This window comes from Dromiciops gliroides, chromosome 4, assembly GCF_019393635.1.
Source record: "Dromiciops gliroides isolate mDroGli1 chromosome 4, mDroGli1.pri, whole genome shotgun sequence".
Classification (NCBI taxonomy): Eukaryota; Metazoa; Chordata; class Mammalia; order Microbiotheria; family Microbiotheriidae; genus Dromiciops; species Dromiciops gliroides.
Genome location: NC_057864.1, coordinates 235069993 through 235097911, shown reverse-complemented (window position 1 = coordinate 235097911; position 27919 = coordinate 235069993). Strand labels below are relative to the sequence as shown.

The window sequence follows — 27919 nt, the reverse complement described above, 5'->3', positions numbered from 1 at the left end:
AACTAATAAGCCCTTCTACAACGGTTCTCATCTTCTGACCAACACTTCGACTTCTCCTTTCCCTCTTCTGCTCTCCCATTCATGTCCTGTGTTTATCCTTTTGTCTTTCCTGATACTCCTTCCCCGCCACATACCTAGATCTCTTCCTGCCAGCTAATCCACACTTCATATATCTATATATCTATATCACCCATCCTTATGGGCCACTTAGTTCTAGCTACTTTTACCTTCTCCATGGGCACTCCATACTGGTAGCACTCCACCTTCCATTCCTCGAAGCATCAAGGCTGGCCCAGGCCCCACACGCACTGTGGCCCATCTTGACTCAAAGCGACCAGAAATGTTAGACCGAAGGAGAAGGCCAGGCTGGGTGGGGGAAGTGTTAGGGGTAGGGTTCTTCTCATCCTCATTAGGGTTCCTCCCAACCCAGCCAAGGAGAGCTAATAGCTGGCAGCCATTACACACTCCCAGGCTAAAAGTATCTGTTCGCCTACGAAAGCGTTGCAACTCTGTACTTGCGTGGGCATTGAAAGTCACAGCTGCTGCCCAGCCTAGGGACATAGTAAGAAAGACAAGCATTAAGGAAAGGAGGTGGAAGTTTTATATAAGGAAATAGTCATGCTTGTTTTTTGTCAAGCTCATAGTAATAAGTTTTTGCACAAATAAAATAAATGAAACCAAGATTAGAAGGAAAGCAGAAAGCTGGGAAAAAATTTTTAAAGCAAGTATCGCTAATAAAGGCCTTATTTCTCAAATATATAGAAAAGTGTTTCACATTTATAAGAATTTTGTGAGAATTTATAAATCAGGGGCAGCTAGGTAGCGCAGTGGCTAGAACACTGGCCCTGGAGTCAGGAGTCCCTGAGTTCAAATCCAGCCTCAGACACTTGACACTTACTAGCTGTGACCCTGGGCAAGTCACTTAACCCCAATTGCCTCACTAAAAAAAAAAATTAAAAAAAAAATAATTTAAAAATAATTTATAAATCATTCCCCAATTGACAAATGGCCAAAGGATATGAACAGGCAGTTTTCAGATGAAGAAATAAGCTATCTATAATCATGGGAAAATGCTCCAAATCACTAATGATTAGGAAAAATGCGAATTAAAACAACTCTGAGGAACTACCTCAACATCTGTCAAGTTGGCTATTATGACAGAAAAGGGAAATGACATATGTTGGTGGAGATGAGGAAAAACAGACTGTTGGTGGAGCTGTGAACTGATCTAACCCTTTTGGGGAACAATTTGGAACTATGCCCAAAGGACATAACAGCTCTTTTTGTAATGGGAAAGAATTGGAAATTGAAAAGATGCTCATCACTTGGGGAATGGTTGAACAAGTTGTGGGTACATGACTGTAATGGAATATTCTCAAAAAACCTGTAACGATTTACACAAACTGATGCAAAGTAAAGTGAGAATTGTACACAATTAACAGCAATATTGTACAACGATCAAATGTGAATGACTTAGCTATTCTCAACAATACGATGATCCAAGAAAATTACAAAGGATTCATAATGAAAAAAAAAAAATGCTATCCCACCTCCAGAGAAAGAACTGATGGAATCTAAATGCACATTGAAGCATATTATTTTTCATCTTTTTTTTTTCATGTTTTTCCCCCCTTGGGGTCTCTGTTTCCTTTCACAACATTACTAATAAGTTAAAATGTTTTGCATGATTGAACATGTATAACATATCAAATTCTTACCATCTTAAGGGAGAGGAGAGGTGAAGGAGGGAGAAAATTTGGAACTCAAAATTTTTTCAAAAATATTAAAAATTGTCTATGTAATTGAGGGAAAATATTTTTTAACTTCATGTATAAAAAAATAAAGAAATGTGGAAGGTCACCAGAGAACAGAATGACAAAGGGAATGTTTATAAAATAGGGAGTATCATAAACAGGAGGAACAGAATACAGACAGGAATCTTTAGGGGTCTGGGGATGATTTAGGATTGATTTTTATTTCCAGTATACATTGAGATACTCCTATCCCAAGACCACCACCATTTACTGAGGGCGGGCAGGCAGAAACAAAGATATGAATTTATCTGCCCAATTACTATACTGTCTTCACCTTCACACAGCTTAAGTGGATAAGGTTAAAGGCTAAATCTGATTCCAAAGGCAACTGGATCCTTTGAGAACAGATAAGGGCAAGAAAAGAGCACCTTTTATGCTAAAGGAACTTCAACTGGGAATACAGGGGGGATCTGGGGTCCATGGCAGAAGGAATTTGGAATAAAAACTGACCTTTTGCAGACCCAAGGACATCTGCATAGCTGAACCCACCAACAAAGGCCACACCTTGAAACGTGTCCAGTCCAATGGCCCCGGAACAAAGATCCTGCATTGTCACATCCCAAACCTAAAGTTGGGAGGATAGGAGTCCTATTAGAAATTGGGCTCCTAGTATTAGTACCTCTAGTTTCCAGCTCTCTCCTTAAGTGGGATCAAATGTTTTGTTCCCCTGCTCACCTCAAACCCAGCCATGTGGAAAGCATCTGCCATCTCTCGATCTCCATTGCTTCCTTCCTCCCTTAGTATGGCAACTCGAGGGGCAGGGCCTCCTGGGTGGAAAGGCAGAAACAATCTCAAAGACTGATTAAGGGGGAGGAGCCAAGATGGCAGAGAGAAGCCAGTAAGCTGCCTGAGCTCTCCCAAGTTTCCCTTAAAAACAACATTAAATCAAACCTCTAAACAGATTGTAAAACCACATAACCTACAAAAAGACAGAGGGACACAATCTTCCAAATGGAGATAATTTAAAAGACTTCAGGAAAGGTCAGTCTCACTCGGGCAGGGGGAGAGCGTAGCACACCTCAGTGCAGCACAGCATGGAGGGGGTTGGGGCAAGTCAGCAGGAAGCAACTGAAGCTCCTTGATCCTAGCTCGGCGGGGCTAGTGGCACACCAGGCCAGTGGTGAGATCCATCAGAATCAGCTGAGAGGTCAGGCTGCCAGCTAGGGGGCCACCCACAGGACAGGTGCGACCAGGACTGGCCATCCCAGCACGCACTGGGAGCAAGCACAGAGAGCAAGCCCAGGGCAGTGAGAAATCTGCAAGCCATAGAGGCCTCAGAGTAGAAAGCCAGCAAAACACAAGCCAGCACAAGAAGCTTGAAACAGTGACCTTGGTGTCCAAGGAGTGGACCTCGACTTAAAAAAAAATATATAAACTGCAATATGAGCAAGAAACAAAAAAGAGCTCTCACCATTGAGAGCTGTGTCTACAGGGAAGAGGCCAAACACAAACTCAAGTGAGGAAAATACTCTCAAATTGTCTACATGTGAAGCTTCAAGAGGAAAGATGAATTGGTCTCAAGACCAAAAAGACTTCTTGAAAGAGCTCAAAAAGGACTTAAAAAATCAATTGGGGGGGCAGCTAGATGGCGCAGTGGATAGAGCACCGGCCCTGGAGTCAGGAGTACCTGAGTTCAAATCCGGCCTCAGACACTTAATACTTACTAGCTGTGTGACCCTGGGCAAGTCACTTAACCCCAATTGCCTCACTAAAAAAAAAAAAAAAATCAATTGGGGGGCAGCTAGATGGCGCAGTGGATAAAGCACCGGCCCTGGATTCAGGAGTACCTGAGTTCAAATCTGGCCTCAGACACTTGACACTTGCTAGCTGTGTGACCCTGGGCAAGTCACTTAACCCCCATTGCCCCGCAAAGAAAACCCCCCCAAAACAAAAACCCCCACAAAAAAGCAAACCAAAACAAAAATCAATTGGGAGGCTGAAGAAAAAATGGGGAGAGAAATGAAAGCAACACAAGAAAATTATGAAAAAAGAATCAGCAGTGTGATAGTAGACAGTAATAATAATTGTGAATGTTAATAGGATGAATTCTGCCATAAAACAGAAGTGAATAGCAGAGTGGATTAAAAACCAGAATCCTACAATATGCTGTTTACGAGAAACACATTTGAAGCAAAGAGATACACACAGAGTAAAGGTAAAAGGTTGGAGCAGAATATATTATGCTTTAGCTGAAGTCAAAAAAGCAGGGGTAGCAATCCTTATCTCAGACAAAGCAAAGGCAAAAATAGATCTAATTAAAAGAGATGAGGAAGGAAACTACATTTTGCTAAAAGGTAGGAAACTACATTTTGCTAAAAGGTACTATAGATAATGAAGTAATATCAATACTAAACATGCATGTGCCAAGCGGTATAGCATCCAAATTCTTGGAGGAGAAAGGCAGAAATAGTAAAAGCATCATTCTCAGGTCATGGTGCAATAAAAATTACATGTAATAAAGAGTCATGGAAAGGTAGACTGAAAATTAATTGGAAACTAAATAATTTAATTCTAAAGAACAAGTGGGTCAAACAACAAATCATAGAAACAATCAATAACTTCATCCAAGAGAATGACAATAATGAGACAACATACCAAAATCTATGGGATGCAGCCAAAGCAGTGCTTAGAGGGGAAATTTTATATCTCTAAATGTTTACATCAATAAAATCAGATTGGCTAATATGACAAAAAAGGAAAAGAATAAATGTTGGAGAAACTGTGGAAAAATTGGAACACTAATGCATTGTTGGTGGAGCTGTGAAGTGATGCAACCATTCTGAAGAGCAGGTTAGAACTATGTCCAAAGGGCTATAAAGCTTTGCATACCCTTTGACCCAGCAATACCACTATCAGGTCTTTTTCCAGAAAAGATCATAATAAAGGGAAAAGGAGCCACATATACAAAAATATTTATAGCTGCTCTTTTTGTAATGGCAATGAACCGGAAATTGAGGGCTTGCCCATCAATTGGGGAATGGCTGAACAAGTTGTGGTATATAATGGAATACTATTGTGCTTTAAGAAAAGATGAGCAGGGGCAGCTAGGTGGCGCAGTGGATAAAGCACGGGCCCTGGATTCAGGAGGACCTGAGTTCAAATCTGGCCTCAGACACTTGACATTTACTAGTTCTGTGACCCTGGGCAAGTCACTTGACCCCAGTTGCCTTACCAAAAAAAAAGAAAGAAAGAAAGAAAGAAATGATGAGCAGGCAGATTTCAGAGAAACCTGGAAGGATTTGCACGAACTGATGATGAGTGAGATGAGCAGAACTAGGAAAACATTGTACACAGTATAAACAACATTGTGTGTTGATCAACTGTGATAGACTTGATTCTTCTCAGCAATACAATGGTCCAAGATAGTTCCAAAGGACTCATGATGGAAATGATTCAAATCCAGAAAAAAAAAAGAACTGTTGAATCTCAATGCAGATCGAACCATACTGTTTCTATTATTTTTGTTGTTTTTCTTTTTTGAGGTTTTTCCTTTTTGTTCTGATTCTCTCATTACATGACTAATGCAGAAATTATGTTTAATGTGATTGTACATATATAACCTATATCAGATTACTTGCTGTCTTGGGGAGAGGGGAAGGATGGAGAAAAATTTGAAACTAGTAATCTTATAAAAACAAATGTTGAAAACTATCTCTAAATGTAACTGGAAAATAATAAAAATATTTATATGGGGGAAAAAGAAGACTGATTAAGGAATCTGGTCATCCATACCGCCTTGCCCTCTAACTCTTTGCATTTAGCAGGCCAAGCACCTAGCCCTTATGCCCCAGCTCTCCCTCTTTGGCTGTGCCCCACCCCTACCCATCCACGGTAGCTAGGTGTTTAGGTTCTAATCTCACCAGGTTCATGGGGCACAGAGGTTTCAGTAGGAAAAGGTGGTAAGCTGTAGCAAGGTCCTTTCCGTTCTCTCAACCCAGCTTCTTCCTCATTCACACAGCTTGGCTCAGCCTGCAACCGCTCCAACTGGAAACTTGTCTCTTCCCATAATGCACGCAACTGTCCCACTGTCTCCTCCAAAACAACTGTTCCATTCACTGCCACCTGAACCTGGAGAAGAGAATGGAGAGAGACAAATATGGTAAAGGTCATCCTGGCTATAAGTCCTAAGGAACTCTAGCTTGCCCAGCTCCTTCCCAACTTTTTACCCTGGCATGGGGGCCATTCCCAGCTGTGCGGCCTATGGAAAGGCAGGTAAGGCCAGCATCCTGATATTGCTTCTGCACTTGGGCCTCATCCAGCTCTTGTACCTCGAATACCAGACCCAGTTCCTCTGCAAACAGTACCGACAGCACTGGAAGGAGAAGCAGGAACACAATGTAGAAAAGGGTCAAGAGAGATGGCAGGAAACAAAGGGGTTTCCTGAAGCTGAATATGGGATACCTGAGAAAGGAATAGGGACTGGGCCACTTAGATGCTCAAATTCCATAAAATAGAAGAAAAGTAAGTCTAAGTGGTGGAAAAGGGAAATGGGAAAGGGAGAGTTGGAGGTTAAACTTGAAACCCTTAAATTTCTCACCATCAGCCCCAGGAAAGGGCAGATCCACTTCTATCCCACAATTTCCAGCAAATGCCATCTCCAAGATGCAAGTGATGAGACCTCCGTCACTGACATCATGGCCAGAACTTAGAAGATGTTCTGAGGAAGAAAGAGTAAATGGTCATCAGGCTCAGACTCCTTTGGTTTCTTTCCACACCTCACCTTCACAGAGAAAAAAATCAGGCAAAGAAAGACTAGGAGAGATAGAGTGAGAAAGAGGAGACAGACCCTAGGGAGAGATTAAACTATGGGTCAGGCCCTCTCTGTGTTGTGTCCTTGACTCTTCTGGTCCCTGTGACTCACCTTTCAGCAGGCCCTGGGTAACATTGAAGGCCCCAACAAGGTTCTCAGGAACATCCAAGTCGGGAGGTTCTGTCCCAAGCTGGGAGAAGCACTGAGCCAGGGCTGTGCCCCCCAGTCGGTGCTGCCCAGGGCTCAGAGGCACATATAAAAGACGTCCTGAAAAATTAAGCAAGTCTGAGGGAGGGAACAAGAGATAACCAGATAGGGAAAGGGATAGGAAGCTGGACTTGTGATTTTATTTCTATAGAAAATTGCCAAATGAGGACATTCCCTTTACCAACGTATGTTGGCATTTTCTCAGCAACTGCTGCCTAGACCACTGAGAGCTGTGATTTGCCCCAGGTCACATAGCCATGTGTCAGAAATAGTACTGAAACTCAGGTCTTTGTGGCTCCAAAGTCAGCTCTCTATTTACTGAGCCATGTTGATCTGAACTCACTGCCTCTCCAATACAGGACTACACTGCCAGCATGTATGAGGATCCCCCAAAGACCACAACTCTCAATATGCACAACCTCCCTTCCCCATTTTCCAGGTGTGTAAGCCAAAGGTTGCTGAAAGGAGAAGAGTGACCTGCCTGACCTCTGATCTTTCAGGAAAGGAGGTGATACCTTGCCCTCCAGGGTTCTTGAGGTCTGGGGTCACAGTGGCCATTATATCAGGGCAAACAGCATAGGCAGAAATTACGAGAGATCCTAGGATAAGAAAAGACATGAGTGAGATGAGTCCAGCTTCTCACACTGGTCCCTCCCTCCACCTGGGATTCATTACAGGACCCGTGGGCTTTCCAGCTCTTCCCACTTCACCTTTCCCTCCGTTATCCTATTAAGGCCATCCCATCTTACCAGGAGCCCTCACGGTTTCATCTCCAACACGAGCAGCCATGCTAAGTGAGTCCTTGCCACCATCCACTGCCACCCCCAGGGCACGCATGACAGCTACCATAGCCACACAGGCATCCACCAGAGTCACTCCATCCCCAGGGAGCTTAGCTGGCCACATCCAGTTCCCACTGCATTTCACATCCTGAGTGAGAAGACAAATGATATGTGAGGGTTAGAGAAAATGGGGATGTAAATAGATGAGTTGGGACAAGGGGAAATTGTGTTAGTGGAGACTATATATATGTAAAGTGTAGTTGGTAAACTGGTATTTGTAGAGAAATACTAAGTAGGGGCTGAAAAGCCAGAGAAGCAAAGGGTTAGAGGGGAGAGGAAAGAGGTGAGGGGAAAAGGAAAGAAAGGGGGAATCATGGTGAAGATTCAGTGGTAAAAGGTAATGGGACTGGGATAGTCAGGGCAGTTTGGGGATCGGGGGCAGGGCTGAAACCTCACCCGAAGATCAGTGATCTGTGCAAAGACCAGGTTGGTGAGGGCTTCAGCCACAGCTAGGCGAGCAGCCGCCCGGGGGTCCAGCAGGCTCTTGATTGGCTGTTCTCCTAGAGCTGTGGCTGCCCCCACCAGTTCCCTGTGACTCAATGCTACCACCGCCACATCAGCTAGAGGTGTGTGGAGTGGCCCCACACACTGCTGTTGAGCCACCAGTCCACCTACTGACCGGTCCACCTGTGGGATGAGTGTTTAGCTATTAAGACACAACAGTAGGAAACATCCAAGAGATAGCAGTGATTTATGAGGGGTGGGGAGAAGAAAGGAATTATGTAGTCCAGAAGAGCATAAAGAATGAGATGTCTTCAAACTATGCAAGAAGAGAGAATTAATCCAAGTCCCCAATCTAAGAGGGAGTGGACAGGGAAAAGAAACTGATCCCCCAACTCAACTGGTACAATCATTCAAAACCCTGGAGCATGAAGCCTAGGACAATACTTGGTCATGTGGGCCTTAAAGGTGAGGCAAAAGAACTTGTGAGATTGTCCCTCTGGTAAAATCCCACTACCGACTCCCCTCTTCATATACCCAAACCTTCCCCATCCTATGTCCTACAGCTGAGCTAGAGGAAGGAACTGAGCCTAGAGAATTGGGCAAAGTTTCCTTTGAAGTGGGCCTAAATGGGAGAAGGAAGAAGTACCTTGTTAGTTAAATAGCGCTTGCTGGCCACGGCAGGCAGCCGAAGGACCCGATCAAGAGCTTGACGGACACGTAACTGGGGGGGCAAAACCAGGGGCTGCAGGACACAGGGGACTCTCTCAAGGAAGAAATCCTGGAGGAGAAAAACACTGGGTAGGAGTGAAGGTCCTGAGGTCAGGAAATCAGGCAGGGATTCAAAAATTATGAGGGGTGGGCCAGGTGGGGGTAAGAAGGGAGTCTGGGGTTATAAAGGATTCAGGGGCCAGAGATTTGGGAGGCATGGAAACAGCCTCATGGATTTCTAGGCAATGCTCTCAGTATTCCAATCTCAGCACCTTTTTGGGCATCTTCCCCAGCACCCAGTCCAGTTTCAAGTCCACAGGGGTTGAGTGAAGAGCAGAGGGCTCATCCCCATGATCCTGTCTGTCCATGAGACACTTCCGGTCATCTACTAACACAATCTAGACAGAGGCGAAAAAGAAAGACAAACTCCACAAAGGATCACAGAGTTCTACCCACTAAATCCATATTCTACCCCCATGACCAGTTCTATTCTCTCCTCTTACTCTTAGGTTCCACATACTTATATACAACCTCACTTGTTTCCCAAAAACATCCTCATCTAATAATTACTAGCATTTATGTAGCACTTTAAAGTTTGCAAAGAGCCATCTATGTTATCTTATTTGATCCTAACAACTCTTTGAGGTAAGTACTACTGCTATTTTACAGATAAGAAATCTCAAGCTGTTGATAAATGAAGTGTAGTCCCCAGGGGCTCATGGCTAGTTTAGTGTTTATACAGGATTTGAACTCAGGTCTTCCTGACTTCAGACCAAACATTCTTCGCCTGCCCCCGCCCCAGTTGCTACAACTGTCACTTTGATTCTTCTTTTAGGTCCTGTTGTTTGGTAGTTTCAATTGTGTCCTACTCTTCATGACCCTTTTTGGGGCTTTCTTGGCAAAGATACTGGAGTGGTTTGGTTATTTCCTTCTCCAGCTCATTTTACAAATGAGGAAAGTGAGGGAAACAGGGTTAAGTGACTTGCCCAGGGTCACATGGCTAGTAAGTATCTGAGGCTATACTTGAACTTAGGTCTTCCTGATTCCAGGCCTGGTGCACTGAGACACCTAGTTGCCCACATAAAGGGATACACAAACACGTTTTCCCAGATAAAATGCAACCTCTTCAAGGATAGGAGACCGTTTCTATCCACTGTACCACTTAGCTGCCCTTCTTCAAGGCAGACCCATCCCATCCATCACAAGATTCCAATTCATCCTTCCTTGGAAGCAATTTTCCTCTCTTCTGTTCCTTCCCATTCCTGGTTGTCCAGGCTTCTCACCCGTCCATCTCCTGTGATGGTTCCAACATAGGAGACAGGACATCGTTCTCGAGAGCAGACTTGGTTCATGAAATCCCGATTAGAAGATCTTGTCAGCAGGGCATTTGACTCCTGGTACTCAGCTCCCCAGATTTCCAGGGCATTCAGTGTTGGGTCTCCCAACTATAAAACCACATTTGAGGAGAGGGAAAAACAAAAGTTAAAGATGGCCAGATGGCCCTTAAGGGCTAAAGCAGAATGAATGAGTCAAAAAGGTAGATAAGGGTTGTTTCTTTTCTTCTGACTCCCCCAGATTTCTTGAAATTCCTGGAGGTCGGGACCTGGAACGACTATAGGGGATATATGTATGGTATGGCAATGGGGCACAACATGGAACTCCAGAGTGTGGACTGACACACCTGAAAGCGGCTGGTGTAGATCCTGGCTCCAGCTGGATCACTCAGTTCCTTGAGGACATTCCCTAGGAGCATTGGTGAGATGGGGGTCAGACAGGCACTCAATATACCCACCTCCAGACTGAGGGGTCTCAATGTCGGATCTAATTTTACTTACCTAATCTTATTTGGAAGTATGTGTGTGTATCTGAGGGAGAATCCCTTAATTTCAACTTTTTCCTGCTCATTTCCATACTCCCTATCTTTCTCACCTTTCTACTAACTACCATGGTTAAAGTTCTCATTCCCCTCAGTGAATTAGGATTTTTATCTGGAAGGGAGGAAAGACAGTGCTGGGTGGCAGTGGGGAGATGATGGCTTGTTGGTCCTAAAAAATCCTCCCTAACCCTCTCTGGGAGAATTATGTTGGGAAAAAGGGCTCTGGGCTGCATATTGCATCCCACAGCTTCTCACCATTGCCACCAGCTCCTTGGTCATGAAGGCTGCAGATGGGATTCCCTCCAGGTGCCTCTATACAGGCCCGAATTACCCGGTTCATCTTCTGTTCCATCTCAGGGTCACCCCGCTGCACTGCCCCAAAATCCAGGTCACTAGCATTGTCTCCTTGAACCTTTTCAGAGATAGGACCAAAGATCTTACTCCCTATGCACCCTGACATCCAGCCCACAGCTTTCATTTTCTTCTACTCACCTGGATGGATGAAGCAGCTCCACCCCCAAGCCCGATCCTATAGACAGGCCCCCCAACTTTCACAACCTCCATGCCTGTAAAGGAAGTAAGAGGAGTCAGTTAGACAATGGAAAATACAACAAGAGCCTGTCAAGATAAGGCCTTCAAGTTAAGTCCTTCCTCCAGCCCAGGAACATAGAAGAGAGCTAAGGTTAGGGGCTAGAAATGGGCCAAATAAATAAGTGTTTACTAAAAACTTAATTTCTCATGTTTTGCATAACTGAACCTTTATTAAAATGCTTGCCTCCTCAATGAGGGGGGAGGGCAGGAGAGTATTTGAAATTAAAAATTGTAAAAAACAAAGGCTAAAAATTGTTTTTACCCGTAGTTGGGGAAAAAACATTAAATTTTAAAAGAACAAAACCAACAACAAAAAAACTCCACAAAAAACCCCTTTGTGGCTCCAAGGCTGGCTCTCTCTATCTACACCATGTTCCCCATTCACTGACTTAATAGAGGAAAGGTAAAACAAGAGAAGGGAGGGAATATGTAATGAAAGTGGTACCTTGCCACAAGAACAGAACAGCAGGTGGCAAAAGAAGATAATTCCCCCTGCCTCTTAGATTTTGAAAAAGACCTGAATGCAGTTAGGATATAGGAAGCTAAATGGGGAGGTGGAATCTTGTTCTTCCCTAAGACTCTACAGAGGCAGAGACTGTGAGAAGGAACTGACCTTGTTCAGGGGCCTCCTTGTTCACATGCTCAGCATTTATGGATCCAATACCACCAGTAAACATGATTGGCTTGATCCATTCCCGCCGTTGCCCATTTGGAAGACAGAGCCCAAAGGATCGGGCAAAGCCTGGATGGAAAAGGAGACATCAAGAGGACAATGAACACTGCCAAGCTCCCACACTCCTAAGAAGTCCCAATGATGAGTCCTCAATCCTTTTGAGGATATACAGGGATCATGGAACAATGGAAGCAACACTTGTTCATCGAATCAGTAAGATTGGGGTTTCATTCCTTCCTCCAACTACTTATTAGCTATGAGCCCCAAAGCCACTCACTTAACGTTGCTAAGACTCTGACCTCATGTATAAAATGGGGATAATAATTCATATAGCACCTGTGCTGTGGGGTGGCTGTGAGGATCAAATTTAAAAAAGCATGGAGGGGCGGGGCAGCTAGGTGGCGCAGTGGATAGAGCACCGGCCCTGGAGTCAGGAGTACCTGAGTTCAAATCCGGCCTCGGACACTTAACACTTACTGGCTGTGTGACCCTGGGCAAGTCACTTAACCCCAATTGCCTCACTTAAAAAAAAAAAAAAAAAGCATGGAGGGAGCAGCTAGGTGGCGCAGTGGATAGAGCACCAGCCCTGGATTCAGGAGTACTTGGGTTCAAATCTGGCCTCAGACACTTGACACTTACTAGCTGTGTGACCCTGGGCAAGTCACTTTTTTTTTTTTGCAGGGCAATTAGGGTTAAGTGACTTGCCCAGGGTCACACAGCTAGTAAGTATCAAGTGTCTGAGGCTGGATTTGAACTCAGGTATCCAGGGTCAGTGCTTTACCACTGCGCCATCTAGCTGCCCCTCTGGGCAAGTCACTTAACCCTCACTGCCCCATCAAAACCAACCAAACAAACAAAAAGCATGGAAAATATACTGTGAACCTTAAAGTGCCATATAAATTCTAGCTATGACCATATAAAGCATTCAGTTCTTTCAGACTCTTCCCCTCCAGGACCTAGGAACTCATCTGCTCCTATAATTCTCTGAAAGGCCCAGATGATGAGTAAGACTTTTACCCCATCAGCCTTACCTGCCAGCACTGGTTCCCCAAACTTGTTCCCATAGTCAGAGGCCCCATTGCTTGCTTCAATTGCAACTTCAAGTGGATGGGCAAAGTTTCTTGGATACTGGAAGTTTGGCTCTTCCCAGGGTAAACTATAGCCTAGAAGGGTTACAGGGAAGATAGGATATCTGTGAGACTTAGCCAGAAGCTTCCTGTCATAGGAAAACAGTGTAAGAATCAGCTGGGTCAGCAAGATCCATTTGTAGGCTCTATGGGCTGTGTGTAGAGGCTGGCTAATTGAAAAGAGTAGGAAAGCTATAGGGATATCAACTACAGTACTGACCGCTATACCTCACCCCATCTCCCCAGAAGCAACTTGCTAAGAATGTACATTTGAAAGGGAAAATACAAATCTCAATTTTCTCATTATGAGAATTCTCCTGTTTCAAAGAGAATATGGATTTGAGCCACAGGCTGCTCCCAAAGTCTTAGTGTAATCCTAAAATATTAAAACTTTAATTTAATATTAGTACATAACAGGGGCAGCTAGGGGGCGCAGTGGATAGAGCATTGGCCCTGGATTCAGGAGGACCTGAGTTCAAATCTGGCCTCAGACACTTTACACACTTACTAGCTGTGTGACCCTGGGCAAGTCACTTACCCCCAACTGCCACACACACACACACACACACACACACACACACACACACACACACACACACACACACACACACAATGAACATTGCTACCCAAGTCAGAATATTAGTACATAACAGATAATAAAACATGAACTTATTATTAGCTGAATAGCTTATAAATGCACTAAAATTTTAGGGACACCCTGGATTACCAAACTACACTATCCCCCTACAGAATAAACACCATCAGCAACTGAAAGCTTGCCACTACAAGACTTGCCCATGAAGCCTGGTAGGGGACAAGTAGAGCACCCCTATGCCTACAAGGATAGAGGATCTTTTAATACAATGAGGGACTTTTATCTGGAAGAGACCTGGGATGTGCAGATTGCCAAAGCAATAGCCAGCAGTGCCAGCCACGACATGGGCACCTTTGCCTGTGCACTGCACGTCTCGAATCCGGCCACCAGTTCCTGTGGTAGCACCACTGAAAGGAGCAACACCTAGAGCACAGAAGAGACAAAGAGAAGATACAGGGACCAACATAGAAACAGACCAGCCTTTCAGGGAATTCTGAATCCTGTTTCCTAGCTCCTCTTCAACTTGTACAGTTATTGCTCCCTTTAGGAAATAACATATCCCCAAGCCATAATCCTCCCACTAATTCCTGCTTCTGTCTCAAGGATTCAGAACCCCACACCCCCAGTGTGTTCCCCATTCTGACGTTCTGAGCTCACCAGTGGGGAAATTGTGAGTCTCTGCTGTGAAGATCACATGTCTCATCCCTGTTTGTTCCTGAAAACGGCTGGGCTTGGAAGGGTCCTCAGGGCACAGGGATTGTACTTCTTGCCCCTGGATGGCACTGACAATATAGGAAGCATCAGGCACAGCCCTAAATTGTGCCCTTGGATGAAGGCATCTATGTGTCCTGAACAAAGCCTCAGGTCCCCCTGCACTAAACCTCAGTCTCACAGGGGCTGAAGTTGGGACTCCAGTTTTCCTCAGTCTTAGCGCTTACCTGCTGTTGTCACAAAATTTAATGACATTGTTGGGGTTAGAGGTTGCCTGGGTGCTCATTATGGCATCAAACAATGAGTGCTCCAGCTCTTGCCCATCGACCCAAAGTCGACCCTTGAAGAACCAGTGTCGGCTATGTTCACTAGAGAAGGATTAACACATGGAAGAATTATGTAGGGAGGGTGGGTGATACAATGAGGAATCTGAATAACTTGCCAGCTCTTTTCAATTCAAGACCTTAATAAGTCCCCGTTATTGAATGTGAAATTTGACACATCCAACTATAAAGGAGTTAAACACTAAACATGTTGGGGGGAGGGAGGCTGTTATTTTGGATTATACATATCTCCACCACCACCAGGCCCAAACCCCAATTTAATACTTCTCCAATGCTTATACTGAAGAATATATTTCTGATAAGGATATCCTTCCACTAGTGAAGAGAGACCACCTCATCCACACCTTCTCAGAAAGTACCATTCTTGTCTGGGTTATCTCCAAGATCTACAGTTAATAAAAACTGAGAGGGGGGCAGCTAGGTGGCACAGTGGATAGAGCACTGGCCCTGGATTCAGGAGGACCTGAGTTCAAATCCAGCCTCAGATACTTGACACTTACTAGCTGTGTGACCCTGGGCAAGTCACTTAACCCCAGTTGCCTCACCAAAAAACCCCCAACAAAACAAACAAACAAACAAAAAAACTGAGAGGGGCTGTCTGATTAACATCAGGAACTTAGAAATGGAGCAGCAATACCAGACATAAAAAAAGCTCAAAGAGAAAACTCAAGTAACAGATAAGCGAAACCCAATCTTTCCCTTCCAAATTATAAGTGTCCCAAATCATTTCACCTGTTGGACTGAGCCAGGTCAAAGGCCTCCACTATGCTGGGGTTACGTTTCAGCTCCTGAAAGCAACAGGTATAAAAGTCCAGGTCCCAGGAGTCCATGGCCAAACCTAAGGATCAGATCACAGACTGCTAACCCTTGGAGCCCAAACCTTTCTGCCCACCCTCCCTAGGTGTCTCATCCTCCTCTTCTCTCTCTGGTCCCTGGCTTTTCCCAATGCCCAGGACCCACCCAGATACAAACCTAGCTCTTTATTGGCCTTCTCCAGAGCAGTTCTTCCCTCAGCCAGGATGTCAATGAGACCATTGCAGGAGGCAGGAGGATTCCCTGTAGAGAAGCTCTGGATAGGACTGGGGAAGCATTGCTCTGTCATCTGATCATGGATAGTAGCTAAGGCAATAGCCCTCTCCTCAGCTGAGGGGGCAGAGGTAAACTGAAAGGAGAACAAAGGAAAGAAAAGAATAAACAATGAGAGAGGTAAAAAGAACACTGGACATTTTACCTATCAGACTTATGGATAGGAGAAGAATTTATGAACAAAGAACACCATGAGATGTAAAATGGATAATTTTGATTACATTAGATTTTAAAAAAATTAATAAAGTATTTTATTTTTTTCCGTTACATGTAAAGATAGTTCTCCCTCCCCCTCTCTCCCCCCTCCCCTAGACAGCAGGTAATCTGATATAGGTTATACACACACACACACACACACACACACACACACACACACACACACATATATACACTTAATAACATTAATCCTATTTCTGTATTAGTCATGTTATAAGAGAAAAAATCAGAGCAATGATGAAAAACCTCAAAATAGAAAAAAAACAACAGCATCAAAAACGATTACATTAGATTTTAAAAATATTTTTTTATTTTTATTTTTCTCAATTACATGTATTTTTTGTTTTTGTTTTTTTGCGGGGCAATGAGAGTTAAGTGACTTGCCCCTCAGGGTCACACAGTTAAGTGTCAAATGTCTGAGGTCGGATTTGAACTCAGAATCCAGGGCTGGTGCTTTATCCACTGCACCACCTAGCTTCCCCCTCTCAATTACATGTAAAGAAATTTTTTGAGTTCCAAATTTTTCTCCCAGCCTCCCTCCCCTCCCCTCCCCCGGAGCCAGTAAGCAATTTGATATAGGTTATATGTTACAATAATGTTAAACATATTTCCACATTAATCAGAACAAAAGGGAAAAAATGCAAGAAAAAATTAACAAGAACAACAACAAAAATGCAACAACAAAAGGGAAAATATATGCTTTAGTCTGCATTCAGACTCCATAGTTCTTTTTCTGAATGTGGAAAGCATTTTCCACCATAAGTCTTTTGGCATTGTCTTGGATCATTGCATTGCTGAGAAGAGCAAAGTCCATCACAGTTGATTACATTAAATTTAAAAGGTTTTGCACAAATAAAACCAACATAGCAAGATTAGAAGGCAAGCAGAAAATTCGGGGGGAAAATTTTATATACAGTTTCTCAGATAAAGGTCTCATCTCTTATCATAAAGAACCTTGTCAAATATACAAAAATATGAACATTCCCAAGTTGATAAATGGTCAAAGGATATGAACTGAAAGCTTTTGGATGAAGAAATCAAAGCTACATATAGTCATATGAAAAAGTGCTCTAAATCATGATTGATGAGAGAAATGCAAATTAAAATAACTTTTTGTTTTGGATTGGCTAATATGACAGTAATGACAAATGTTGGAGAGGATGTGGAAAAACTGGTATACCCTTTGACCCAGCAATACCACTATTAGGTCTGTTTCCCAAAATGATCAGGGAAAAAGGAAAAGAACCTATATGTTCTAAAATATTTATAGCAGCTCTCTTTGTGGTGGCAAAGAACTGGAAATTAAGGGGATGTCCATCAATCGGGGAATGGCTAAACAAGTTGTGGTATGATTATGATGGAATGCCGTTTGTTGTAAGAAATGATGAGCAGACTGATTTTAGAAAAACATGGAAAGACTTGTGTGAAATAAGGAAAACCAAGAGAACACTGGATATAGTAACAGCAATACTGTCTGAAGAATAACAGTGAAGAACTAAGTTATTCTAAGTATTATAAATATTCAAATCAACTACAAAGGATCTATGAAGTAAGATGCTATCCACCTCCGGAGAAAGAACTGAGAAAGTAGGCATAGTATGGTTTTACACACATGCACATGCACATCCACACACATACATATGTATGTGTTAGTGCAGAGTGGGGAGGACGGAAGACAGTTTAGAACTTATAATGCAACCAAAAAAAATTTAATTTAATTTAGAAAAACAAAACAAAACAAAGAGGGAAGAAGACAGAGACACATGCCCAGAGACCAAGAGATAGTCAGAAAGGAAGACAAATAAACAGCAGAGTGTGTACCCTCTCACCTCAATCCCTTCATGCCAGACTCTCTCCCTACTACACCAAATGATTTCAATAATTTTGTTTATCTTATCCTCATAATTCTCCTCCCCCAACTCCCCTGCCAAAAACATTATTTTCTTACAGTGAGCCGGTAGCGCCGAGTTGTCTCCACACGATCCACAGCCCTCAGTCCAGCTGCCCAGCACACAGACACAATGTTGGTGGATGCTGGGCTAGAAAAGTTCAACCTGGGGGAAGTTGAGAAAAGACAATGAAGTACTACTACGGTCGAATACTTCCGGGTTCCCATGATGAATCTAGGACCTTTCTACCTCTGCAAGTCAACATAACAATTTTCTGGCCTTTATCAATACCACCTTCAGACTTTATTCAAGCATCATATTATACTTCAGACACTAAAGTTAAATTCTGAAATATAATCTACTTAGGGCTAAAAATTAGCAAATATAATCTGATCTGCTCCAAAACTGAAGTCCATTCTCACCCATGATTCCCTGGGAGTCAAAATCTAAAATCAAGCTGATTATCTCTTAAAACCCATAAAAGTATCACAAAAAAATTATTTGGATTGGCAAAGTAACCAAGGTTGTCAAGAGAGGTAGGAATGACAAGAATATCCCTAACCTCCCCCTCCCCCCTTCCAACTGCCCATCCCTTCCTCAGGATTTAATTATCCAATCCAGTATCTTTGCCAAGAAACCCCCATGGAGTCAAAATGAGTCAGATACAATCAAACAACAAAAAAATCTTTAATGCAGAATTGTTTCAGAGACATCCCTGACTAAAATGTTCCTGATGGACCTGTCTGCATAGGTTCTCATGAGCTCAGAGATGTTGAGATACCAGATGTGCCGTCTTTATGTCTTTATTTCATCATTCACTTCTTAACTCATCTCTTAACTCCTCAGCCCACCTGATCTCAACACACACACACACACACACACACACACACACACACACACACACACACACACACACACACACACACCCCTCTGTTCTAGCTAAAAATCAGTGACAGAAATTATTCTATTCTCTCAGACTGGACCTCTCATAGTTGGTAGAATCCTTATTACATCAGATAAGACACTTATTTTTTCAGCCCACCAGAGGTGATCATATGATGGAAAGCCAACCCACACTAACCAATCTCATAAGGAAATTATACATAAACTATAATGCTAATTCGTTAATCTCAAATGGTACAGAGTATTACCTCCAGGTAGATAGGTCACTTAGAACACCAAATCACAGATCAGAGAAACACAGGATCACAGTACAGGGAGATGGATGTTACTAACAGCTAAGTCTACCAAGCAATGCTGGGGATCCAACAAATACTTCTGTCATCATTAGAACTAGTGTATCCAGTGATAGAAGACTACCATTAATATCTTACACTTTGGCTTTCCTTATTCTAGATTCCACACAGATCAATTCTCTTCTGTTAATAGCATTACATTGAACGAATTACAAATTACAAATGATGGAATACATCACTACGGTGATGTATCACCTTGGCTACTTTAGACTGATGTTTTATATACACAAACCCACAAATATATGTTGTTGTCGAGTCATTTTTCAGTTGTGACCTCATTTGTAGTTTTCTTGGCAAAGATAATGAAATGGTTTGCCATTTCCTTCTCCAGTACATTTTAACAATGAGGAAACTGAGGGAAACAGGGTTAAGTGACTTGCCCACACAGCTAATAAGTGTCTGAGGCTATATTTGAACTCAGATCATCCTAATTCCCAGCCTGGTGCACTATTCAATAAGCCATCTAACTGCCCACACAAATATAAAGGGGGTACACACACACACACACATACACACACACACACACATCTCCCCAGAAAAATGTAACCTCTTTGAGGAGACTTTCACTTTTGTCTTTACATCACCAGCACCTAAGCAGTTTCTAATACAGAGTAAGCATTTGATCTTGTTGATAAATCAATGCTCCCATCAAAAGGCCTGCCTACCCCCCTCCCAGCAGACATTCAGTCTGAGATATAACAAATCTACATGATATCGAATTATTTCTGAGAACTAGACTTTAGGTCAGATCTGGATTATAAGCCAGAGTTCTAGAGTTGCCACATAGTAATTGGAAAAGTCATTTAACTTCTCTGAGACTCAATTTCCTCATCTCTAAAATATGGGTATTTTTGTTAGAATCAAGTTAGATAACAAAGCTAAAGCATTTTATAAACTATAAAGCACTAATGTAAATGTCAGATATTATTATGTTCAATCTAATTAGACTGAATTTCAGAAGACATCTTCTGATGACCCCAATATTGGGAGTGTGTGGGAAGTATACCAAGGTGGGAGCTTTATTCCAACTGTACAATGTAAAACCCTTTAAAGGCAAAGATTGTTTCATTTTCTTCTTCTTTTTTTTTTGGTGAGACAATTGGGGTTAAGTGACTTGCCCAGGGTCACACAGCTAGTGTCAAGTGTCTGAGACTGGATTTGAACTCAGGTCCTCCTGACTCCAGGGCCAGTGCTCTATCCACTGCAATTGTTTCATTTTCATCTTTGTATTCAGTGCCTACTTCTATACCTTGAACATAGTTAGCATTTAAAAAATATTTGATGAATTTAACCTACTATTCTCTAACTACTCCTGGCTCACCATTTCTGAAAGACTGATGATCTCTAACCTAGAGTCAATGGAAGCCAACATCCCTGGAAAGTCATAGGAATTATTACAGTTTTCCTTTCTCAGTTTCTTCCCTGAAAATTTAGGAGATTGTTGATGGTAGAATGGGAAAAGTCTGAATATTTTTCCTAGGGGCAATGGGAGAAAGAGAAAGAAGCAAAAAATATCCCAAGAGGTAAAAGTGGCAGAAGCAGGGGAAAGGTGAAAGCTAGTAGAGTGCAGGATAATTTACATAAGAGAAGAACATTTACACAAAAGCCAAACTTACCTGGGTCCCACCTCAAGCAGTAAGTCATTAGGGCCTGACAAAAGCCAGGTCTCCCTAGCCACATCATCTGACTCCAAAGGACAACCAAACAGCCATTCCAGCTTCTTTATCTCATGGGAGTTTGGAAGGGACTCAGCTATGGAAGTAAAGGAGGTAGGGCTTTAGGCAGATATTTTAACCGTCAGTCCCTGCCACTTCCTCAGTATGTACAATAACATAATTTCCAATTTTGTGGTTTCCTTAATGGGGGGTGGGGTGGGGTGGAGGGAGGCAGGGCAATGAGTGTTAAGTGACTTGCCCAGGGTCACACAGCTAGTGAGTGTCAAGTGTCTAAGGCTGCATTTGAACACGGGTCTTCCTAAACTCAGGGCTGGTGCTTCATCCACTGCATTGCCTAGCTGCCCTCCTTAATTCTTTATAATCGGAATTTTACTGTTAAATGTTAAAACATAAAACATTAAAATCAAGCTTTATTTTAACTTGTAGAAAGAAATATACTTAAATATATGGACTTGGTTAAGTATATGAATTTTCACCTGCAAGTTATAAACACCAGGAAGATATTTTTAAGAGCTCCTTAGGGTAGCCCTTCAAAATTAAGAAATGGGGATTAGACTTATGATTTTATTGGCACAAGAAACTCCTGGATGAAGAAATTTGTTCTAACACCTTAGTCTTAGAGAAGTAACAGAGCCCAAAGAGAGACAATTGCCAAGGGTGAAATGTTTGTTTACTTAATCCTCTAAGTATAAATATCTATGCATTTTCACTGTTATCCCCATTCCAAAGTTCCATTCATGCTGTAAATTAGAACTGGGATGGTTAGGCTAAAAAAGTCCTGTCCCAATTTTATCTTTTCTACTGGTACAATGCTTTGCATAGTATTCTATTGCCTAATATCCTAAGAAACCACTTAATATAGCTGACAGAGTTACAAGGAAGATAATGTGGTTGTATAATCATAAGCCAATTGTTTTATTGCTTAATGATATTAGTTTATGTCATGGGGAGAATGGGGTAGGGGGTCTGAAGGAGCCACACCTAAACTTATCTCCCCAGGGTTGAGGGAGACTAGAATGAAGAGTGGAGGTCCCGAAGCTAGCTCAGTCAGATCTGGTTCCACTTATCTCTTTAGGTGTGTCTGTCCTTTGGTTTAGTTTCTCAAGGAGAAGATTCTTTGATGTGCCCCAAAGAACTTCTGGGGTACTCTGGGCCCATAACATTTATTAGAAAGAACTATAATGCACGAATCTCACAGTAATATTACCCATAAAAATGCTCTCTACAGAAAACATTTTTAAAGTTGAATGTCATTTTTATAAGCAAATGAAATTATATAGAAAAAGAAAATAAGATTCTCAAGTTTTTTTAAAAAGTCACAGAGCGGGGTAAAAATCCACTAACAAAAACTGCTAGGAAAACTGAAAAGCAGTATGGCAGAAATTAGGTAGAGACCAACATCTCACACCATATACCAAGATAACCTCCAAATGGATATATGACTTAAATATAAAAAGTCCTTTCATAAGCAAATTTGAAAAGTAAGCAATAAATTACCTTTCTGATCTATAGATAGAAATATGATATGGATATGAAGAGTTCATGACTAAATAAGTGACAGAGAAGATCAGGCAAGTTAAAATAGACAATTTGAGTAATGTTTTTGTACAAACAAATCTAATACAGTTAAAATTAGAAATGAAAAAAAGAATCATTCCCCAACAGATAAATGGTTAATGGATATGAACAGGCAGTTTTCAAAGGAAGAAATCCAAGCTATAGACAGACAACAATATGAAACAATGCTCCAAATCACTAATAATTTTTAAAATGCAAATTAAAGCATTTTAAGGTTCCACTTTATAGACATCAGACTGACAAGGACAATAAAAGAAGAAAATGACAAATGTTGGAGCAGCTATGGGAAATCAGGCACACTGGTTCAACAGATGGTGAACTATGATAGTCATCCTGTCCTGGAAAGCAATTTGGAACTAGTCCTATATCCCTAAAGAGATCAAAGAAAAAGGAAAAGGGCCTCTATGTATAAAAATATTTATAGCAATTCTTTTAGTAGTAGCAAAAAACAACCAACCAAACAAAAAACCTGGGTGCCTATCTATTTGGGAATGGCTAAAGAAATTATGGTATGAATGGAATGGAATATTTTTGTCCCCTATAAGAAATGACAAAATGGGTAGTTTCAAAGGAAAAGACCTTTACGTACTGACCCAGAGTGAAAGGAGCAAAACAATTTACACAATGTCAACAATACAAAGAAAAACACCCGTGAAAGACTTTAAGAGTACTGATCAATACAATAAACATCGAAGATGAAAAGATACATTGTTGAACATTGCCAATGTGAGAATTTGTTTTGTGGGATTATGCCTATTTGTTATGAAGGTTCTAATTTTAGTTTTTTTATTGCTATGTATGCATACATATATTCATCAGTTCTTTTTCTAGAGGTGGGTGTTACTTCATAGATCCTTTGTAGCTGAGTATTTATAATTCTCAATAACTCAGTTGTTGACAGTTATTCTTCAAATAATATTGCTGTACTATTTCCAACTTTCTCTTGGTATTGCTCAAGTTTTTGCCCAGGGTCACACAGTGTCAAGTGTCTGATGCCAAATTTGAACTTCAGGTCCTCCTGACTCCAGGGCCATGCTCTCATTCACTATGCCACTTAGCTGCCACCTCATTTCATACAGCAAACAGCATTCCATCATAATCATATACCACAACATGTTTAGCCATTCCCCAATTGATGGACATCCCCTTAATTCCAGGTCTTTGCCACCACAAAGAGAACTGCTATAAATATTTTAGATCATATAGGTTCTTTTCCTTTTTCCCTGATCATCTTGGGAAACAGACCTAATAGTGGTATTGCTGGGTTAAAGGGTATATACACAGTTTTATTATAACTTTGGGCATAATTCCAGATTGCTCTCAAATGGTTGGATCAGCTCACAGTTTGACCAACAGTATAATAGTGTCAGTTTTTCCATATCCTCTCCAACATTTGTCATTTCCTTTACTGTCATATTAGCCAATCTGATAGGTATGATATATCTCAAAATTGTTTTAATTTGCATTTCTCTAATCAATAATGATTTAGAACATTTTTTCATATGTAGCTTTGATTTCTTCATCAAAAAACTTTCAGTTCATATCCATTTATCAACTGGGGAATGTTCTTATTTTTATAAATTTGACAAGGTTCTTTATGATGAGACCTTTATCTGAGAAACCATCTATAAAAATTTCCCAATTTTTTGCTTTCCTTCTAATCTTGCTGTGTTATTTGTGTAAAATCTTTTCAATTTAATGTAATCAAAATGATCTATTTTATATCTCAGTGTTCTCTATCTCTTCTTTGTTCATAAATTCTTCTCCTATCCATAAGTCTGATAGGCAATATGTTCCATGTTCTTCTAATTTACTTATATCTCCCTTTATATCTAGATCATGCATACATTTTGACCTGATTTTGGTAAATGGGATTTGTGCCACACTGCTTTCCAGTTTTCCCAACAATTTTTTATCTGAAAGGCTTAATCTTTATATTTGTCAAACACGAGGTAACTGCAATCATTTATTACTATGTATTCTATTTCTATTCTGTAACACTCATTCACCTTTCTATTTCTTTTTTTTTTGCAGGGCAAAGGGGGTTAAGTGACTTGCCCAGGGTCACACAGCTAGTAAGTGTCAAGTGTCTGAGGCCGGATTTGAACTCAGGTACTCCTGAATCCAGGGCTGGTGCTTTATCCACTGCACCACCTAGCTGTCCCCTACCTTTCTATTTCTTAGCCAGTACCAGATAGTTTTCATAATTACTGCCTTATAACATAGTTTAAGATCTAATACTTAGAAACCTCCTCCCTTTCGTGTGCCGGGGCCTCCGATACCAGCCAAAGATGGGGTCACAGAAACCCCAAATCACAACCAATTCCTTACAACATTTTTTCTTTAATTCATTTGATATTCTTGACCTTTTGTTCTTCCAAGTGAATTTTTGCTGCTATTGTTGATCAACAGGAAGGGCCAAAAAAAAAGAAGAGAGAAATAATAAAGGCTTGCAAAAATAACTTTTTAGTTCTGGAATCTGTTTTTAACTGGACTATCTATGGTTGAATCTTTCCAGAATTAGAGATAGCAAGAACTATTTATATACTTGATGCTTTTAACACCCATAGGATGATTTCTTTTCAACCATCTGGGTAATTGGGTTCAAGACTCAGCTCTATATAGCTTTTTACCTGTTTGACCTGAATCACTCTGTAGTTTGGTTTCCTCATCTGTAAAATGAGAGGGATGGGCTAGATCAAAGATTCTTAAACTGTGGGTCTGGACACTGTACCAGGTCCAGTAGGGGATCACAAAAAATCTGGCAGTAAATGTCTTATTTGTATACCTATTTTATATACCTGGAGTCATGTAAAAATTTCTTGAGAGAAGAGGTCCCAATTAGAAAAAGTTTAAGAAGCCCTGGGCTAGGTGACCTATAAGACCTCTTCCAGTTTAAGTTCATAATCCTTTTATCCTGACCCAGGTCCTATCATCTGAAAACTGAAGCAAACACCCAGATCTTTTACCTGTCCAGTTCACATTATAACACAGCTCTGTCTCTATACCCTGTAGCTCAGTCAGCTTCCCCTTGAGTTTCCTTTGGATATGCCCAGAGGCTGCTCCCTCATGACCAGAAGAATGGACATAGAAACGAAGCACCTGGGACATCTGCATAGGTATACTTGAAAATCTGTAACAAAAGCAAAAATTATACAAAGCTGATTTCCCCTCATTATAACTTCTTTTAAAAAGTAGGCTTTGGGGCAGCTAGGTGGCTCAGTGGATAAAGCACTGGCCCTGGATTCAGGAGGACCTGAGTTCAAAGCCAGCCTCAGACACTTAACAGTTACTAGCTGTGTGACCCTGGGCAAGTCACGTAACCCCCATTGCCTCTCAAAAAAAAAAAAAAAAAAAAAAAAAAAAAAAAAAGTAGGCTTTGGGGAAGCTAGGTAGTGCAGTGGATAAAGCACGGCCCTGGATTCAGGAGGACCTGAGTTCAAGTACGGCCTCAGACATTTGACACTAGCTGTGTGACCCTGGGCAAGTCACTTAACCCCCATTGCCCCAGAAAAAAAAAAGCGGGCTTCAAGTTCTTCAAGGGAAAATTTTAGAAGCAGAGAGGTTGAATGAGCAGAGGGGTCAAGGAACAGGGCTGGAGTAGCCATTCAAAAATTTTAAAGTTTGGCCTTGGTTTCCTTTCCACCCACAACAGAATTCATGTTATTAAAAATGCTTTGGGGGAAAGGAGAAAGGTCAGGGAGACACCATTAACTGAAGAAACAAGAGCTCTGTGGGGTAATGCTTTCCTGTTTAAGCCTGAAGCTTTACCATCTTGCCACAAAAACACTGCCTCTCTATTCTATTCCTTACTCAAAGACCTTCAATGACTCCCCATTCTCCTCTGCCTGTTATTTCCCACTCCTCAACATGAGCTCTCTCCTCCAGTTGGGCTGTCATCTTTAACTCCTCTGTACTACTGCTCTCACCTAGAAAGAAGGCCACCCTCTCCCCACAACCTAGCCATTGTGGAAACTTCCTTTTATGAACTCAAATAGCACCAAATACCTGTTCCAATTATTGGGCATTTCTTACGCACTACTTTATAGGATCACAGATTGTGAGCTAGAAGGGATCTACTTCTGAGGTTATTTAATCCACTCCCCCCTGATGTGAATGAGGAAATGACTTGTCCAAGGACACACTAGTAGTTAAGTGGCGCCTTTTTCCAGGTTTTCATCTATGCCTAGCATTCAAGGTCCTGATAAATCTGGCACCACTATAGACAACTTTATGCCTTTCAATATTTTCAACTTTGCCACAGCTATACCCTACAGTCTGCACTCCAATCAAATTGTGCAACTTATTCCCCTTCCCCGCCACCCCCACCCCGTTCACTTACATAATTCTGACAGAACCCTGAAGGCCCCCACAAAGGCCACCTACTCTAGGAGCCTCCCTGGATCTACCCAGGGCCCCAGCAAGAGAGCTTTGCCCTGCCTTTCCCTCACACGCGTTATCACGTCCTTTTTGCGGGCCAAGGCCAACGAACGTAAGCGCTACGAGTAGCCGGGGCCACGTCCACTATAACCCTTCCATCCCCTAAGCGATGGAAGTCCGTGGCACGCTTGTGGCAGGAACGTCAGGATGATCTAGGAGCCGCGGCGCTCCCGTAGCACCAGCGAGCACGTTGGCAGACGGGGCTGCCGCGCCTGCGCACTGAGCAGAAACGCACTGGGGCGAGCACGTGAGCCGAAGGGGCTGGGCAAAGTCAGCGGTCCCCTACCCTGCCCGGGCCGGTGTGCGTGTAAGCGGCGGGCGCCCCAGGCCCGACCGCGAGCAGGGAACACCTCGGGGATGGGGAGGAGAGGGAGGCTAAGGGCAAAGGCCTTTTACTCACGCGCGGTCAAGAACGGCAAATAAGGAAGGGAGCACGGGCTCCTCCACGCAGAAGCTCCGGGTGGGGGGCGGGACTCGAGAACAGCGGGAACGTCTTCGTGATATCGCGAAATTTAGCCTAAATCCCGTACCCTGCTCTCCACCCCTACCTCACCCCCAGGCCCAGAGGCTTTTGGCCACTCCCTACCTTGATTACTCTTTTTTTCCCCCCCTTGATTACTTCTGAGTATTTTTTTTCTGCTTCATAATTGGAGCTAGCATTTATATAGTGCTTTAAGTTTGCAGAACGTCTCACAAATATTTATTTTTATTCTTACAGCAACCCTGAATGGCTATTTATTATCTCCCATTGTACCGATGGGGAAACTGAGGGAGGCAGAGGTTAAGTGACTTGCCTGGGGTCACACAGCTACTTAATGTCTGCGGGAGGATTTGAACTCCTCTTCTTGACTCCAAGCTCAGCACTGGATACACTGCTCCACCCCTAAATTTAAGGTGACTGGAGATGAATGATTTGTCCTGGTGTTACAGAAATAATTGACCTTTCTATGTATGCGTGCTCTTATTTGAGCGTAGCAACAACCTTATGAGTTAAATACTGCAAGTAGTAGTATTTCTGCTGTAAAATGAGGGAACTGAGGCTTAAAGGAGTGTTGTTACTTGGCTAGGGTCATACAGCCAAACTGATGAGGCAGAA

General features: G+C 42.3%; 1 protein-coding gene across 5 annotated transcripts in view; it reads right to left on the bottom strand.

Annotated features, from left to right (window-relative positions):
- Positions 1–27303, bottom strand: part of PFAS (phosphoribosylformylglycinamidine synthase) — a 28346-nt gene extending 1043 nt beyond the window's left edge. Inside the window, exons 1-27 of one of the 5 annotated variants that reach the window (XM_043964577.1) lie at positions 27224–27303; positions 25353–25516; positions 20746–20881; positions 17933–18038; positions 15655–15844; positions 15415–15520; positions 14566–14706; positions 14285–14409; positions 13922–14050; positions 12937–13068; positions 11846–11974; positions 11134–11207; positions 10897–11053; positions 10447–10508; positions 10049–10210; positions 9038–9163; positions 8704–8835; positions 8010–8240; positions 7521–7701; positions 7287–7370; positions 6676–6831; positions 6352–6471; positions 5981–6126; positions 5675–5882; positions 2490–2581; positions 2265–2379; positions 228–551 (exon numbers count right to left, since the gene is read on the bottom strand). In XM_043964577.1, the coding sequence (XP_043820512.1) occupies positions 228–551; positions 2265–2379; positions 2490–2581; positions 5675–5882; positions 5981–6126; positions 6352–6471; positions 6676–6831; positions 7287–7370; positions 7521–7701; positions 8010–8240; positions 8704–8835; positions 9038–9163; positions 10049–10210; positions 10447–10508; positions 10897–11053; positions 11134–11207; positions 11846–11974; positions 12937–13068; positions 13922–14050; positions 14285–14409; positions 14566–14706; positions 15415–15520; positions 15655–15844; positions 17933–18038; positions 20746–20881; positions 25353–25500 (3712 nt within the window). In that variant the 5' untranslated portion in view covers positions 25501–25516; positions 27224–27303. Of the gene's footprint in view, positions 1–227; positions 552–2264; positions 2380–2489; positions 2582–5674; positions 5883–5980; positions 6127–6351; positions 6472–6675; positions 6832–7286; positions 7371–7520; positions 7702–8009; positions 8241–8703; positions 8836–9037; positions 9164–10048; positions 10211–10446; positions 10509–10896; positions 11054–11133; positions 11208–11845; positions 11975–12936; positions 13069–13921; positions 14051–14284; positions 14410–14565; positions 14707–15414; positions 15521–15654; positions 15845–17932; positions 18039–20745; positions 20882–25352; positions 25517–26725; positions 26991–27223 lie in introns of those variants that run through there. The other 4 variants (XM_043964576.1, XM_043964580.1, XM_043964578.1 and 1 more) reach the window with 4 other exon arrangements.
- Positions 27304–27919: the final 616 nt, after the last annotated feature.